This window comes from Stegodyphus dumicola, chromosome X2 (assembly GCF_044657685.1).
Source record: "Stegodyphus dumicola isolate Sdum_Otavi_A_Nest chromosome X2, ASM4465768v1".
Lineage (NCBI taxonomy): Eukaryota > Metazoa > Arthropoda > Arachnida > Araneae > Eresidae > Stegodyphus > Stegodyphus dumicola.
In genome coordinates, this window is record NC_140781.1 from 54,825,630 (window position 1) to 54,844,362 (window position 18,733).

The window sequence follows — 18,733 nt, forward strand, 5'->3', positions numbered from 1 at the left end:
TTAAAAGAAAAGTAATTGTCAGACAATAATGTCAAAGAAAACATAAGATGCAAGTTGTTCTTGAGGGAGGTGAGCATTTTAATTCTGATTGCCATACAACGCACGTTAATAAAATGAATATTATACGTCATGGAGCGGTGAAAAAATAATTTCCTCTTCGCCTGACTTCCATATGAATATCAACATCTCGAATCATTTCGCAGTAATGAGGAGCTATAAAAAATATATCTTCAATAATGAAACTGTCCTTGAGAGGACAAAGTTAATTAAATTGAGTATCCGTACAAGAGAGTATAAAATAATCTGAAGCAAGATGATTCGCATTCTTTGTTTTTTGACTCTAGATCCAAACACTAAAGTAAGTACTAATCAATATTATTTGCTTTTAAAAAACCAATAAACGGGTTATATTTTTGCTTATGAAGTAATAAAACAGTTTCTAGTAAATTTAGATTATATGTCAAAACACATTTATCATTTTCATTATATTTAGTTTTCAATTTAAGTGTCTTTCAGTTTAGTGAACCACATTAGAAAAATAAATATTATGTTAATATATTAAAAATTACATTTTTATCTATATATTTCTTGTAAGCTAATACCATTTTTATGATTTAAACTTGTTACACTTATACTATCTTCAGGATTTCAAGCATTTGCGCCAGAAGTAAAACTTTCAATGTAATAAGACTTTAAGACAGTTTTTTAACTTCGTTTTTAAATGTAATTGTAATCACTATAGAAGATGTGGGTCAATTTGATTGTATCTGATATAGATTATTTATTGAATTTCTTTCTTATAGTATATTACTTAATAATAAATAGCATTATTGTAATATGCTCTTCGTTTTGCATTATGTCATGATTAACTCCTTCAGTATTACAGACCTAGTAAAATGTACAAAATTCTGTTAAATTAATATAGAGACTGTTATTGCATTGCTGTACTGTTGATTATAATAAGATGCTTGATTGTTTAATTTTCGATGTTAACTATAGTAATTTAAGAAATATATTAGTTGAGATTTTTTCACGTTCCTTAAATAAGTAAATAAATGAGCTACTAAACAGGCATGTTTAAGTTTCAAATATTTAATATTAAAAGTACCAATAATTATTTTTTCGAAGGATTTCTTATGAGATTTGGGATTCTAAAGATTACGAAAAATAAGGTACGCATTTTTAAAGTTATTTTATAAAATTCCTGAATTTAAATTCTTTAATCTAGGCGTCTTAATAAATAATTTACAAAATTTTTTTATACAAAGCTCCAGTAATACTTTATGAGGTTTATTTTATTTTGTTTAATTTGTTTTAGTTTGAGGTTTGGTCGTTGATATTATACATCAGTATTAATACTCAGTTTTTCCCCGAAATAAACCATATTTTTTTTTCAAAATCTTTATTCCTATGTATACTCAAATATTCAAATATTCAAATGAAGTAGGCAAAAGACGTAATAGACATGCTTAGTTTGAAAACCATTTAAAATTCAATGTTTTGCGCAATTATTAATGTCTCCCATTCCCTGACTAATGACAACGCAAAATTATTCATAATGTTAAAGCTTACCTTTATATTAAATTTTTATTACCTATCGAAAGTTTTAATGAAGCTGTTTTAAAAGGTATGAAAATAATCAGTTTCTTTATTTCCTTTCCAACGTTCTTTTACTATTCTGAAACGAAATGCTCTTAAATATAATTAACAAAATTTCTTTTTGTTAATCGATGCAATTAAATTACAGAAAAACGTCCCATAGTTAAACGAATATGTTTTCACTGTGTCAGTTTATTACACACATATATACTTCTACGTTATTTATAAAATGCAAGATTCATTTTATCAAATTAAGTACCATTTCATACTCATATACCGCCCAAAAATGTGAAACATTCTGCAAATACACAATCAAATTCTGTTAAGCATTTGTAATCTTAATAAGTACTATAATAGCTAATGAGGTGAATCTTGTTTTCTAGCGTTTTAAGCAACTAAAATTTTATTTAAAACATTATATAAAAAAATATGAAGCTATTATTTTCAAAAATATTCTTCCTTTCCTTAATAATAAAGCTGGAGTTAATACATGATTACCTTTTGATATTTGCTACTAGTGCTAAAGATATTCCTTATTCACTTAGCAAAGTATAATAGAAATGCATTTAGCTTTATAAATGGAACTTCTAATTGTCTTTTAGGAAGCATAAAAGCAGACTAAAATGACTGTTTGGATTCAAATAACTGTTCTTTTCACTCTTTCATCTCAGCTTTATTTCGTGAGGTAAGTACTAGTTGTGATATAAATATTTAACAGTCTATGGCTGAACACCTAAATATTGAATAAAATTATTAACCTTAGGTCAGAAACTCGTCAAGAAACAGAGAAAAGGATTTTGCATCAAATATTTCAAAAATATGATCCTAGCATTCGCCCATCTGGCAAGAACGGGAGTGGTAAATCAAATTTTCTCTTTTCATCTGAATATTACCTTTAATTAATGTGTATATTTAGAAGATAAATAACGTAACTGAATTCTTCTTGTACTTACTTGCTTTAGCCCTTCTTATAGATTCCTGCCTTTTTACTGTCCCCTTTAGTGACTTATATACGTTTCTACTTTCTTCTAAAATATGATTCATGCTTCCGGTTGCTTAAATAATTTAAAATTTTCAATTATAATAACATTATTTATTAGCTTTCACATTTATCAGAATGATTTATCACACATTTTTAAAGCAATTTTATTAAATAGTGCAAAAACCTTTTTTTGCTACCTGGAACTTCCAGCATTTCGTAGTATAATTAATCTGTATATGATTTTATTATTAAGTGGAAGAATAACTCTCGAATTCTAATCATTTTGTGTGTTAACATGCATGTACTTTCTTACCTGGAAATTCTAAGCTAGACAAAATGTCTATTTAACTGAAGCTAAAGCTGTTCAAACAAAAACATTTCCTTTAAAAGACTTTCATCAACAAGCGTAAGTTATTGCAACTGGAATAAAATTCATTTGCAGTAACAGACACATTTAAATGAAGCTTGCAGAGTAAAACCACTACACGCTTGAACGCGTGCAGTGTAATATCAGCAGCTGTGCCTTGCTCTTTTGGAGCTGTTTGCAAGTGTAACATACTTTATCCTTACTGCAGCTGTGATTTTGATTTTCAGAAATTTTTAGACTTAATTTTAGATGTACTTATAATCTCCAAGAGTTCTCCATGTAGAAAATGTATTACATTTTAAGGCATGCTGTTGTAGTAGTAATGTGCAGAAACTGCTCGTAAATAAGCAGCAATTTCTGAAGTTTTGGATGCCGATAACACAATATAGCATTAGTGCAGTATTAACTACGGGAAATCATCATTGAATAAGTTTACACTCATTTCGTATTCTGAGAACACAAATGTACTTTCTTCAAATGAAGCCAAAATATAAACATGTATGTTCTGAGGAGTGTGGGAAGACTTCTGAATTTAAAGAAACTGAACATGGTTGTATACTATTGTTTCAGGTAAGATCTAACCTCTACGGAGCAATTGAAAATATAAAATAATTTCATTTGTAAGAGCAAACTGAAAACTGAGTCCTTTTATAAAGAACTTGGATATAAATATTAAACTACTTTGCTTCTATAATAGGGTTAAAAAATCTCACATTTTCAATTCAAGATAATCAAAATTTATCAAAACCTCACAATTTAGAAATTTCGTAACGCGCATACAACGTGCCAGAAGAGCCTGAGACTCTGATATTCTCGAAGAAAACCGCTCTTCGAAGCTGTTGGTAATGTAATTTCACTATAATTCTTCCATTGAAATATTAATAAAATTTTATCCATTTTGAGTCAAGTTTAGTAGTAAAAAGCAACTTTTAACTTTTCCCCTCTTTTTATGTTTTGTTGATAAATTTGAAATTAATTTTTTTATTAACCATTGATTTTTGAAGGAATGTTTACCCATAGATTATGAACTCCCAATGTCCATAAAAATCTGTTTTCTAATGGTAATCTATTGGCATTTAACATCTTGAAGTACATCAGGAGTTTTGCTCCAGCTCTTATCTAATTTGTGAAGAAAAAAACATTTAAGTCTGCTCTTAGTTTTTACTAGTAATCACTGTTTTAGATGCTAAAGTTTTCTTTCTTTCAACTACTTAGGCATTATCGGTATATATAATCTTATTTCCTCATGAATTATTTTCAGGGCCTGTGATAGTAAAGGTGAATACTTTTGTGAGAAGTATAAATAACATCGATGATGTGAAAATGGTAAGATAAAAAAAATTGTTTCACGTATTAAAAAGCTATATATTTATGCGAAATGAAACTCTACTGATTTTATTACAGCTACTGGTAAAAATATCAGAGAAGATTTGTACAGAAAATTTCGCAAAGCAGTATAATATACCACAGTAACTACAGAGTTTAGGTCTATTGTCCTGAAGCTATATATATATAAATAGGCCGTATCGTGAAAGTTAAGGTCTTAAAAGTATAACTTAAAATTTTTTAAAGGTTAATGGAGCCATTCATATGTATTCACAATAGTGTAAATCCTTTAAAATATAATCCCCAAAACTATAACTGGTATTATTACGCAATTATGGGTTATTATTACGTAATTATGCAATGGCACCTGTGCTTCGAAAATAACAATGTACATCTAAGGCAGCAAGAAAGTTATCTACAATCTATTTAATTTCTATTCATGTCATATGTGATGTGATTCAATAATTGAACTTCTGGGATTATGATACTTTGATGTTTCAGTCAACAACACGTAAAATAATATCAAAAAGTTGTAAATGTAAAAGTAAAGATATTTAATGTTTTAATGTATCATAAAATTATTTTTATAGATACCACATCAATTAAAAAAATAGCAGTATGTTAAAGACATTTGTTTCATAATATAAAATTAGAAACACCGCAGCCTGTTAAGCAACTAAAGCATCACTATAAATACATGAACAGATTTGGAGCTTATCAAAATTCAAAATAAATTCAAATCAATATCCTGAATAAAACCAAAATCTGATACCACCAACAATCAAAGTTACTTTACTCTACCCGAAAGTAAGTACGAAACTTGAAAGCCTTTAACTAAAACTAATTAGCATTGAAATGAAGGATGCAATTCGCGAATATATTTGTAAATTAAACCATTAAGTTTAAATTTTTGAAACTGATCTCCTAAATCTTAAATTCTAGTCTGCTGACATGGAATAAGCTTCTATTAATATTCTATACTTTGTTTGAAATAAAAAAATGATGAAAATTAACAAAATAATGTCATAAAATCAAAATGTTTACCGCAAAGGTTTATATAAGAACTTCTGTAAATAATCGCTGCCTAGTACTACTGATTAGGAACTAAACACCGAGTCTAAAATTAACTCGAATACGAAGGCTCTAATATTCTAGGAAAGCTGTAACATTCAATTTAAACTTGTTTATTAAAGTAGTTACAGGTATAACAGTTGTATGCACCTAAAAATTTTGTTTTTTATATCTATCAGCAGCTGATCGAGTCATCTTAAATCCAATCATTATATCAAAAATAGATACACTTCTGATTTTAACTCAATGATTAATTATATGAGAATTTAAAAACGTAAGTAATAAATAGTAACTAAATTCAAATGGATTTATTATTTAAGTAATATGGAAAAGCAAAACCCGTTTTTCCAATCAACGATGGAAAGAATTCCATAAATTGTTACATAAAGGCACGCGACGTGCATAAAATGCGGCATTAGATTTCCATTAGTTATAAATACATTAAGATAATAGTTGTTATTCCAAAATTTAGTAGCATGTTAATGTAAATAATTTAACACATTATTTTAACAATGTTCAACATTATGTTTCAATAACAATTATTTTGTCAATTTATTTTGTGTGATGTTTTACACTATCCTTTCTTATATTATTGTTAGCCCCATCAGTGATCAAGTGGTTAAGACAGTTAAATGCTGGGAGGCCGACGTGGATTTGATCCCAGACGAATGGGTTCGCTACATGGTAGGTTTCCCCCATATGTAAAGTGAATGTGAGGCAGTTCCCTTAGAGATACTCCAGGAAGGCATCTCGCCCCTTAGGCAGATAGCCCTTGTGAGTTATGCCATGTTCAAATAATCTAACCTAATCTATACATTATGCTCCGTTTAAAACTAGCTCAGCTGGACTGGAGTATACTTTGTCTCTTATTTCCCCAGCTGGCGTAATTTTCGCTACATTAATTAGCATGTTATTGCAAAAAGTCGATTAGAAAGCAAGCGTATATGGCTGTCCAGTCCCCACAGCTGAATTTTTGTGAGATTAATCCTTCGGTTATCCTGAAAGGCGGAACCTTTGAAAATATCCACCAAACGGTTGATCAGCTTAAAGAAAACATTCGTTAATGCCACGGCACTGGATGTTTATGCGTTGCGTAGGATAATTCATAATATGATTTCACATGCCAACAAATGCCTAGAAGTCTGAATAAGACATTCTGAGCATCTCCTGAACTATTTTGTTTGTGAAATTTTGTTTGTCTCACCAAGTTTGTTTGTGAACTATTTTGTTTGTCTCACCAAGTTTGTTTGTGAACTATTTTGTTTGTCTCACCAAGTTTGTTTGTGAAATAAATTACGATTAACGGTAGTTATTTACAGCTTTCTTTGTTTGAGCTCTGTTCAGAATCTGTAAAGGTGACTATTGTGATATGCAGATAATATAGAGGGCTTTCCTATGCAAATCAAGCGAGCCGTTTTTTACATGGAACACGCAAAATAAAAATCTAGCATTCACTTATAGGATTCATTTTAAGAATTTGGAGAACCATTAGGTTATTTTCAAACAGGAGTGAAAAATGTGCAATGGACCTCTGGACTACACGCCATTACACCTCGAAGGCATGCTGGAACGAGGGAGTTTTCCGCATTCACCTTGGTTCTGCTCAATTATTTTTTCACAGTTCTTTTAATAAATGATAATTTTTTTAATCATGAGGAGAGTATAATTTATTATTTATGCACATAATACATTGTTTAATAACAAGAAAGTATTATGAAAAGTTTAGAAATCTGAAAGGGATAAATGTAAAAACTGTAAGTAAAAAAAATTATTTAAAAAATTGAAATTGAAATCAGATCTGAAATCCAAAATGTGCTCTTCAATTATTATGTGGAATGAAAATTTAGGAAAAATATAAGGGCATGGGCATTCATACGGCATAGAAAGTAAGCCAATAGCTCCGATCTATTCGCAGGGAACCAACTATGGTTTTCCGATAACCAACCGGAAGTAATGATTATTAAACCACAGAACACACCTTAAAAGAATGTTTTTTAATATCTTAATCTCTAATAATTGCTTTCGTTAAAAGTGTTTTTAAAAACAGAAGACGACTTATTTCCGGACTCGCTGATTCAATGTTATTTTCTTCACTTTTCCGGTTAATCAAAGTAAGCAGGATTTTGCAGCATACTCAGAGAAATTTCATACCGCAAATGATGCAAAAAACATTTGAATTGAAAACTATAGGGGTATCTTTAACAGCTAATGCTGAGGCGAAAGCAGGACCGTTTACAATAATTTATAAATTGTTTTTGATTTTTGAAGATTTTAACAGTAATGTTTTTTCACAGTTCAGAGAGTATTTGATGATTCATATCAGATTGGATTCCGAATACCATATTAAAACCGAAATTTATCAAAGCTTTTAAGAAATTAGCAAACATTGAAACTTAAATCTTTTTTATATTCCATTTTTTAACAATGCTTGCTTAAAGCAATGTGTGTAACTCTTTTCGTTAATCAGTTTCTTAGAAATTAAGCTATTTTATATAATCATGCTGAGATGGATCTCTCTGGCACGAACTTCACGTCATTGAGAACCCTAAGCTCCGAGGGAAAATATTTGAAGTTTTAAGAGCACAAGTATAAAATTACGTCGGCGCAGTGGGGTAAAACAAATACAGCTTAAGAGATAAGAAACACGAAATCAAACGTAGCAACCAACTGATTAATCTTTCATAAAATTCTGATTTGGAATTATTTTAGATGTATCTCTTGAGAATTTACCACATTTTATGTAACAAGAATGCTAGACATTAACTGCATAGGAATAAGAATACATATGAAAATAATATCAGCTATTTGGCCTCTAAAATAATTTTTTAAGGATCAAAAGCTTAACTTTTTTTTCAGGTTTTAATGAAACAGTTTTCAATTACCAATGCTCAAAAACAAATTTATTTGAGGAATAATCTCTCTTATTAGTACTATAGAGGAGATGAATATTAAAAAAAAATAGTTCTTAAATGTTTTAGTACTAATGAGTGAATTTTATTAGACAAACGAAAAGAATAAAAAAAGTGTTTGAAAAAAACTGAAAAACGCATATGCAGAATGAAGGCTTTGAGCCTGAAATCCCAAGAGATGTACAGGGCAGCAGCCTCGCTTCGGAGCTAGGAAGTCTAGAATTCCCATTCATAGTATTTAGTTTGCGTTTATTGAAGGCTGCATGGTTTTTTTTAATCAGTTTTTTAGCTCCAAAGGCTCTGGGATTTTTTGTCCCCAGTGTATTAAGGAAACGGTAACACTTTTTTGTTCCCCTTTTTTAATGAGCCTTCATTTTTGCAAGCTTCAAATCTCCATCAGTCCCATAGGACTTTCTCATATAGAACTCTGCAAATGCTTCCTGGAGATACATTGGTCTTCGCCTGTAGTCTTTAACATGTTCTAAATATTTGAACGAACGCTTTGTAGTATGTTGCTTAATCTCTTTCCCCTTGTTCCTGCTTTCTCAAAACGCATTTTGTTCCGAGAAATGTTTTTTAATCTCTAATTTACTGACTCTCTAATAATATAATCCGAGAAAGAAAACTTTTTTTTTCTAGATATTCTGGTGTTCTGTGTAATGATAGTTACCATCTCTACATAATTATTTTTATCTGATCTTAATCTTAGAATCTATTCCTATCTCATCTTAGGGTAATTTCAAGTTTGTGTAGCTCAGTCTGCTAAGATAACAAAATATGCCCTTTTGGTGTAAAGTTCTTGTAAGGTGTTTTTTAATTGCTGTTCTCAGAAAAGAATGAAGTAATTTTTTGGCTTCCAACAAAATATATGTCCCATGACAATTGAGTGTAGTCATCGCAATGACATAGTGTGTATCATTACTATTTATATCTCACCTCTTATTATTTAAATGCATTAGCTCTAATTTTTGTACTTTGTGTAACACACACAACATACACGTATTATGTGTATATTCCAAACTGACCCTGTAATTGTTTAGTTTATTTTTTTATTTTCATAATAATTGCCTCTGAATTAATGCAACTCACGGAGCATAATTCATGTTTTAGTTTTTTGAAGTAAATTTTCCTTTTACTTAAACTATTTGAGTTTATATAGAGTAAATTTGCAGTCCTTTACAGTGTACAATCCCAAGCTTTTCCTGACAGCAGTAACTTAATACTGTAAATTAATAAGAAGAAAGGGAAAGACAAAAGAATAAACCAAAGTAATGCAAAAGTTAGAACGAAATGCAGCTTAACTCGTAGCTTTTCGTCAGGCAGTTGGTTCCACGAGGCAGCTACATATCAAATCTACGCAATGAAAGTTTTAACGAAGCTGAACACTCTTTATAAATCAACATATTCTGATTATTTAAACAAAATGAAGCAGCTAAGTTGCTCATTTATCTAGTTCAAACAAAATGTAGTACCTAAATTGCTCATTAATGTAGCTCAATTCCTGCAGTCCTTACATGGCTAAAACGAAGTGTGGATCCATTCGATGCAAAAAAGTAAAAGAAAATAGCCAAGGATGTCCAACAGTAAAATTAAAAAAATTAATAAATTTCACCAATAGAATATGTTTAAATGAACATATAGTGAATTAAGTTTGTTTAATTGCAGCAAATCAAAAATCGGATAATTTTAAAAATTGTATTCTAATAATCGGTTTTAAAATAGACTGACAAGATTTCGAAAAATGTGGTAAAGTTGTGAATATGATCCATATTTTAAGAAGTCAATTTCATCTCTATATATTTGATTAAATTTATTAGTCATACTATTAAGTGAATTTAATTGTCAAAATTTATACAAAAATTAAAAACACGAGATTTCTCTTTATAAAATTACTATTTTATTAGAATATTCTTACTGACAGTATTATATATTAGAAATAAAATTACAGTTGACGAAACAGTAATGTTGATTAAGACAGTTTTAAATTTCTTACGTCTGTCTAAAATTTTAAATGTGTATTCAGTTTTGCAATGAAATTCAAAGTATATTCATATAATTTATTCTAATAAAAGCTATGATTTTTCCTAATGTAATGTATAGTTAATATGCATTTTCAAGAACCGCAGTAATTTATTAAATCATCTATCTAAAACACAATGAGTCTACTGAATTCCAGTTCCCCTGATACTGAACTGAAAAATAAACTACTTTAGTTTTCTTTAATGCAATGCAAATATTGAAAAAAAAATTTAAAATGTGCGTGTTTTCTTTCAGTAAAAATAGCTCATACTTAAATAATTTTAAGCATTTAGCTTTTAAATTTTGTTAACAATTAATAAGTTTAACTGTCATATTTTGTGGGAAAATGGAAAGTACCAATTTTCCTTTATAAAATATTGCTTTTCTGTTAAATTATTCTCTTTTAAAATATTCTGTATTAAAAATTAAATTACATGTGACAAAACAGTAGCTCTCATTAATACAGTTGTGGATCTTTTTTGAAACTTATTTAAAATCTTATTATACTTGTGTTTAGTTTCATAATGACGTTGAACACATATCAAAATTATTCATTTTAATTCAGTAATTCTCATTAATACAGTTGTAGATCTTTTTTGAAACTTATTTAAAATATTATTATACTTGTCTTTAGTTTCATAATGACGCTAAACACATATCAAAATTATTCATTTTAATAAAAGCTAATTTTACCCATTTTATGAAATGGATTTAAAAGACATAGGAGAACCACAATAATTTGTTTACTATCAATATAATATACAGTGTTTCTGCTGAGTTTCGATTCTTTTTAAGAATCTGATGTTAGGTTTTTTTAGGTTATTTAATTACGGCAAAGCCTCGAGGGCTATCTGCCTATGGGGAGGGATGCCATCGTGGAAGAGTTTCTAAGGGAAACTGGCTCGTATATACGGAATCTGATGTTAAACTGCAGTACTAAGTCAAAGCAAATTAAGTCCCTTTAATTTGCTTCTATGCAGTATAAACATTTAAAAAAAAATTTTTAATAGAAAATAGACCTATTTAAAAAACGAAAACCTCACTTCTTTCATATTTGGCAGCAGAAATTTTAAATGACAATTACTTCTTTTATTGTAATACATAAGTGTGTGTGTGTAATTATGGCAAAGCTTCGAGGGCTATCTGCCTAAGGGGAGGCATTCCTTCGTGGAGGTCTTTCTAAGGGAAACTGGCTCGTATACACGTTACACATGGGGAAAACCACGAAAACACCCATGCAGCCAGCCCGTTCGCGGGATTCGAACCGAACTACCAATGTTCAGCGACTTTACCGCTCGGCCGCTGGTGGGCTTGTAATACATAAGAAAAAAATAAATATTTATGAAGGATGTATTTTTACCTAAAAGTAACTTGAATAAATTCATTGAATTGCTAAGAGTTAAATACCTCAATTCAGCACTAAAAAGGGTTAAGAAATAAATATTTTAATAAACAGTAATTTAAAGCTCGAGTTTACCGTATTGTTAATATATTGATATCAACCTTTTCTCCTTACTTTTTTTTATTAGGAATACGAGACGCAGTTAACATTTCGACAAGCATGGATGGATGAGAGACTGAAATATAACGACAGAGGTTTAAATTATGTAACAGTGACCAGACCTGAGAAGCTATGGATACCTGATTTGTTTTTCCGTAATGAAAAGTCTGGCCATTTTCATAATATTATTACTCCTAATAATCTCCTAAGAATTTTTCCTAATGGAGAAGTTCTTTACAGTACAAGGTTAGTGCATTAAAAATTTCCTTTTCGATACTTTAACATGATTTTGTATAAATAAATGAGTCATTTGTAAAAGATGAATTTGCCTATGTTGCAAAAAAATATGGATAAAGTTAATGTAAGAATGTATGCATTTTATATATATATGGAGAAACATGAATTCAGTATGACTTAAGAGAGAAGTAGAACAATATATTCGCATTTTTACCATAATCTTAGTAAATGTCTACCAGAGACATAACGTAATTTCTGAATTTGGACATATACTGGCCATTTCTTTTTTACTGCGTCAAAAATTCCGAATTTTACATAAAGGCAGTTAATCCGAAGAAGTTTTCTGCGGTATGCTGTTTAGCTTGAATATTTTATTTTACAAGCAGTAGTTTTCCGAATTTTTGATGATGCCATTTTCTTAGATTTTCGCTATACTAATTGGTACAAAAGACGTTATTCTTATTTTATAGGATATCACTGAAGCTGTTCTGCCCAATGGATTTACAAAACTACCCTCTTGACCAACAGATATGTTCCATATCATGTGCTAGCTGTAAGTTGAAAATTATAATGCCTCTTCTTCTTTCATGGCTTATCAACTTCGTTTCACACAAGCGTAATCTGATGTTTGAATATTTTATTAATTATTTTAGATGGATACACAACTGAAGACCTAATTTTCTTATGGAAAGAAGATAATCCTATCCAGATGGCACAAAATGTATATTTAGCAAAGTTTAACTTATACAAATATGAAACTGATAATTGCACAAGTCGAACTGCAACAGGTTAGAATATATTTATTTCAGCTCTTTAGCCTAAAGATGACACTTTTCTTCTTTTCTACATCAGTTTTTCTTACCAGATAAAGCTTATTACTCTCATAGGATATAACTTAGGTGTGTTGCAGGGTACTTTCCAGGAATAATAACGAAATTTTTAAAATTGAAAAAACAAAAATTAAGAAAGACGAGCTAAGTAACAGACTGCCTTCGTTATTTTGTACAGATATTAAGTTATTTTGAAAGCAGGGAGCTGAAAAATGACCTAGTGTCTTAGCCGGGACTCGAACCTCGGACTTCTCGAATGCGCGCCGAGTGTGCTGACCGCTAGACCGCGAAGGCATGCTAGGAAGGCGGGAGAAATACCTTATAATTTTAATTATCAACATGCTGTGGAAACATATTATTACATGCTGTGGAAAAGGTAAATCTGAATGCTATTCCCTAAACTTATAACGTCTTCCTCTTACGATCAGTTACTTTTCAAATAGATTATTTCCATAAGTTTTGTAGCAGATGTAAATCTGATTTCTGCTTAAAATGTTAAGGTCATATGAATGCCCATGAACTCCTTGAAACTCCATGGTCATACGAATGTCCATGAAATTTCATGAAGGCCATTTCAAAGATCGTGCGAAAATTAATATTTTCGTCATATTTCGTAGAAATTCTTCACGCCCATTATTTTGCAACATTTTCTGATTGTTCCTTATTTTGTAAGTTATTTCAAGATTTTCAGATTTTACAAGATCATGTGCACTAAGTGATGCAGACAGCACTACTGGTGACGAGGCTTCTAAGATATTCCTCTGTTTCCGAACCAGTGAGAAAAAAAAAAAAACTCTCTCTCCAAGACAAGTACCCGCTGTATCCATTTCAGAATATATTACCTATATAGGAATTTTTGATTATTTGTAGATTTTACATAATTTTACCATTGTATATTGCCTTTAGCATTTAAAATTGACAGGAACAGTGACACAAAATAACTTTGTCTTGCGTGCAAGACGTGAACAAATTTAATACATGTTAATTATCGAACAACATTTATCGAACTATAACTGCTCAGAGCGCTCACAGTGGGCAAACATTATGTTAATGAATTTAACGTTAAAGACATTTATTATTATCTTCCTAATTTATACGATTGGTAAATTATTTCTAGAACTAATTTTATCCTCTTTCAGTTACAATACTGTAATTTATTAAATGCATTGAATTATACTTGAACTGGGCATTTTCTTATGATTTGTTGTAATTTCATTATAGGAGAATATAGTTGCCTCAAACTGGATTTCTTTTTCTCCCGACATTTCATTTATTTTCTTGAGAGAGCCTACTTACCAACAGCTGCCCTGGTTTTCCTTTCTTGGATAACATTCTGGTTAAATCCACGATCGACAGCCATTCGCTTAGGCATTTGGGTTGGTATTCTTGTATCCATCATCATTGTCAACACATCCATTATTGCCAGTATGCCACAAGTGTCTTTTACAAAAGCCATAGATGTCTGGATGGGAATGTGCGTTTGCTTCGTTTTCTGCGTTTTAATTGAACTTTGCCTGGTCAACAATGCAAATGCAAGTGACGAAAGACTGGAGTTACCAAATCTTTCTGCTGATGAGGTGAGTTAAAAATTCACATATATAAAGCAAATATATTCAAACTATTAAAAATCTATTTCAAATGATGAAATTTTTAGCTATTCAGTTTTTTATTATTTCAGATTTTTAATTTGAGAAAATTTAAAACCATCGCATTATTTTTATATAATTTTAACCAATATTAATTAATCTTTTAACTAAAGTCAGACAAGTGGCCGAATGGCTACAGCCGCAAAACACTGGTAGTTTTCCTCTGGTTCTATTTCTAGCAGGACAGTGTGAGTGGAACACCAGCACTTCGCCAAAGAATTTACAGATGTAATCCTACATCGTTACTATACCAGATACAAACATATCTCCGGGGGTATTAACATCGCTCTAAACTGCGCACAGACTCGGTGCAAGACCAACCACACGAATGCATATTTCTGCTACCTATAGCCCGCACTGAAGCCCACTGGTATCTCAAAGACTACGCCGCTCAACGGAAGTTTTCTTCAAAATTTTTTCAAAATTATTACATGTCAACCATCGGTTGATTTACAAGAACTGCTTTTCAATGAAATATGAACTTGACCGCAAAATCGATAAATTTGTTACGAAAAAATATAATCAACAATTGAAGAGACACTGTTCTACACCAACTAGATATTGCAGGAAACAGTTATAGTAAATAAATAAAAGAAAGAAAAGAAATGAAATTTGTCTAAGAAACAATTATAAGTAAAATATGGAAATATAAAATATTTCGAAACATTTATGAGAAACAAAATTATGATGCCTGAGGAAATATAACGGAATTATTTACTACATTACATTAGATTGCTATACTTTTGCTAAAGGAACAGGTAAAGAGGTCACATTAAACGTATGTTTTTGAATTATTACGACTTTTATGAAAACAGCTGAGAGATTGCATCAGATTATTTTTATGTGAACAGCTTCCATCAGTTTCTGGTAGCGACAGAGAACTTGTTTCTTGCAAGATGAGCAAGCAATTTCATTAAACAAGAATTCATTTCAGTTCAGTTTGCTTAATAAGCAAGAGAAATTTTTAAATTGGTTGTTCTTCTCATAGTGGAATTTTTTCATTGGCTGAGATGCTTAATTGGGCTAGCTTATAAAAAGCTAAAATTTCTGAATCTCGAAGTAACTGGAAGATACATTGGAGGACACTACAGGGAGCTGTTATGATTGTGATTATGGTGGCGACCGTTTTGAGTTGCACCGGCTACTTAAAGAGGGCTTGAGATGACGAATTTGTGAAGTACCTTCTTCCTATACTCGCCTTGGTAACCTCCGGTGACTGGAAATTTATCTTAGGAGGCAAGCCATCGCATATAGCCGATCATATGTTTTTTATGTGTCACATATTCCATATGTATGTTATCATATGCCCCTTATGTTTGCTATCATATATGATCATATGTTCCTTAAGTATGTTAAACATATACAAATTCCAGACCAAGTAAAGTAATGGTTTGGTTTACTAGATTACGGCAAAGCACTCGAGGGCTATCTGCCTTAAGGGACGGATGCCTTCGTGTAGGACTTTTTAAGGGAAACTGGCTCGTATACACGTTACACATGGGGAAAACCACGAAAACACCCATGCAGCCAGCCCGTTCGCGGGATTCGAACCTCGGACCGAACTACCAGTGTTCAGCGACGTTACCGCTCGGCCGCTGGTGGGCCCCCAAGTAAAGTAATGAAATTATTTATTGCGCTACATTTAATTGATAAAGGAACACTAGTGAAGTTTTTCAGAGCCCATCAAAATTATCTACAATCTAATCAATATACCATAATTGTTATTGCTTGTTAGTTTAACTTTTATGCTACAAGTAACTTTAAAAGCAATTTCTAAATAAAATATGACACGTTCTTTTCCCGCTCTAAAGTGAGTTAGCTTTTTGTCAGTAACTTTTATTCCTTTCCAAAACACTTCGGTTTTGGGATACTTTTCAATATCAGTTAAAATGGCTCATTCTATATGATGTCCACTTTCTTCATATATGTACTTGCGGTTATCGCCCTGGTGCAGCTTAAGATCGTGCAGTATACCAATATTTTCAGCCCTCTGTGCTTTAGGTTTTTTGTTTTAAAACATCTAAATACGCAAATTGTCAGATTAGTAGGTTTTGTGTTGCCTGCTCCATTGCTTTCCATAGAGCTGATATCTCTAAGCTGCCGATTCCTTTAAGTAAACCACTTGCATGATATGGCCGGCAAATTTATTAAAGTGAAATGATTTTGTATAAAACTGCTGTGATTATTTTATCTGTTCCTTGACTAATACATCAGCAAAATAAAATAAAATTGTACTTGTATAAGCCCCTTTATAAAGCTATCAATTTCAAAGCAAAGGTAGCTGGATTCAAATTCAAACACCGAAACTCCAAGGAAGTGCGAGCAACTTTTTACATTGGGACTTTGGCACATGCTGTATAACCTCACATAGGTATCAACACATGTAAGAATCAGTCCCCATGTTTTTCATACGAAGCGAAGGTTTTTGGATTGAAATTCAAAAATTGCCATCAAGAATTTGCCATCACCGTTATTCCAAAGCACCGTTGTATACTTGCAGTCTATTCAATCGAATTATCTCTGCGAGTTCAGTTCGCTGAAAAATGACTTGCAGCAATATTTCAGATCCTACCCTCACATTTTTTCAAAACGAATTGCCCAGAGCGTTTCCCATCTTCACAGCATGTGTTCGGACGAATAATAAGAATTTTTTTTTTTAATTAAGGAACATTCAAATAGAACATATCTTCGAGAATATAAAGGTTACTACAGTTTTACTTTCGGATGATTGTTTTGATCTATCATATGTTTTTTAGAGTCAGTAAAAGAAGATTTTGTGCTGTTTAAGGAGCACTTCGTTTGACTGATTAGAATGTATTAATTACTATGATGACGCACACGGGAGCTATCGGTCTAATTACTGTCTTCTTGGAGAATACCTAAGACAAAATAACTCAATTTTCGTTATCTATAGAGAAATTCATAAAACTCTCTTGCAGCCAGTTTTTAGAATCGTCGAAAACAGAAATTCAAACAAACTATCGAAGCTCAGCTATTTAGTCGCTGGTCTGCCTCGTCAACATGAACCGAAAGTATTAGAATATCAATTAGTTTATAACTATAAAATTCAAGTTATTCTAAAGACTTTTCCACATTTGCATTGAAATTTTCTACCCTCTCGCTTTTCAGGGAAGAAGGTGTGGTAGACTTTATATTTAAATATATATTTAGGCATTTATAGTTACAATTTGATCTTATATTTTTCATAGTAAAAATGTTAGTAAAATTGGTGATATTTTCATGTTTTTTTCTTCAATCTTTTCTACAGAGGAAAGATGCTATGCTTCATAATTTTACTACAGTACCCCTGCGCTGGCTGAATAAATATTCGACTAAAGGTCAACGAATTGATGCTATTTCTCGTTTCTTATTTCCCGCTGCTTTTGCATTCTTCAATTTTGTCTACTGGCTTAAGTATACTTCAACCTAAGAAAACATGAGCAAACGACAGAACAGAGACAGCATCATTAAAGTCAAATAAACTTCATTGATGAATCAAGTATGATTATTATACTATATTTTTATTCCCAATATTGGACAAGCAGTAAAAGGTTTTCGCTCTTCACAGGACTAAAATATTCGTAGAAGTACTCTCATCTTGTATGACGTATTATAAAAAAGTTATTTCTTGACTTACTTTGTATTTTATATGTATAAATAAGTAAAATTGAAATGCATAAAAGAAAATTGTAAAATATAAATTTGTGTATTTTTGTGCTTCGTCCCCTATGAAAATAAGGTCTAACATGAAAACAAAATTTTAATATATTTATACTTTTTAATGCTTTATTTTTTTATTCAGCTTTTCGTGATTTTATCATTATGCTTTTAAGAAACTGGAAAAATTCTCGTATCGTATCGTTATATTATTAATAGCGAGATTTCCTACATTTTAAAGGCGACAATTAAGCTTGTCTGAACAATATCAAAACAATATTTAAATGAGAATTTAATATCAGAGAATAATTTCCCATCACATCTTAGGTAGATTGAGTCTACTATTCTAGTCGAAACATACGTTTGTACATTTCCGCATGTTTCTGTCAAAATCTCAGGTATGTTTTGGAATATTAATATGTCATTATTGATTTCGGTCGTGACGCTCGTTTGGAAGTTGTGAATAATCAGCGTCTTAATGTCATAGTATTTTGTAGCTCTTCTGTTTCCTTTATGTTATAGTAATTGAATTGGCCATTATTTAATTATTGGCTCTCATTTAATTTAATTAAGCCATCTTCCTCACTGT

At 30.9% G+C, this 18,733-nt stretch overlaps 1 protein-coding gene across 2 annotated transcripts; it reads left to right on the forward strand.

The window, feature by feature from the left end:
* The first annotated feature begins 285 nt into the window (after positions 1-285).
* LOC118181127 (glutamate-gated chloride channel-like) lies at positions 286-18,188 on the forward strand. Of its 2 annotated transcripts, XM_035350201.2 has the most exons (9): positions 286-358; positions 2,202-2,284; positions 2,363-2,457; positions 4,210-4,274; positions 11,803-12,020; positions 12,482-12,564; positions 12,665-12,799; positions 14,063-14,418; positions 17,756-18,188. In XM_035350201.2, the coding sequence occupies exons 2-9, from the start codon at positions 2,223-2,225 to the stop codon at positions 17,915-17,917; spliced, it is 1,176 nt and encodes a 391-aa protein (XP_035206092.2). In that variant the 5' UTR covers positions 286-358; positions 2,202-2,222; the 3' UTR covers positions 17,918-18,188. The 2 variants fall into 2 exon arrangements, with proteins under 2 accessions (XP_035206092.2, XP_085665193.1); XM_085809067.1 differs by lacking the exons at positions 286-358; positions 2,202-2,284; positions 2,363-2,457 and adding an exon at positions 3,129-3,518.
* The last annotated feature ends 545 nt before the right edge of the window (positions 18,189-18,733 follow it).

Excerpts from the sequence above, each read along its gene's own strand:
- LOC118181127 (XM_035350201.2), top strand. The coding sequence starts at position 2,223 with ATGACTGTTTGGATTCAAATAACTGTTCTTTTCACTCTTTCATCTCAG. Across the intron at positions 4,275-11,802 it reads ACATCGATGATGTGAAAATG|GAATACGAGACGCAGTTAAC; the intron begins GTAAGATAAAAA and ends TTTTTTTATTAG. Across the intron at positions 12,565-12,664 it reads TTCCATATCATGTGCTAGCT|ATGGATACACAACTGAAGAC; the intron begins GTAAGTTGAAAA and ends TAATTATTTTAG.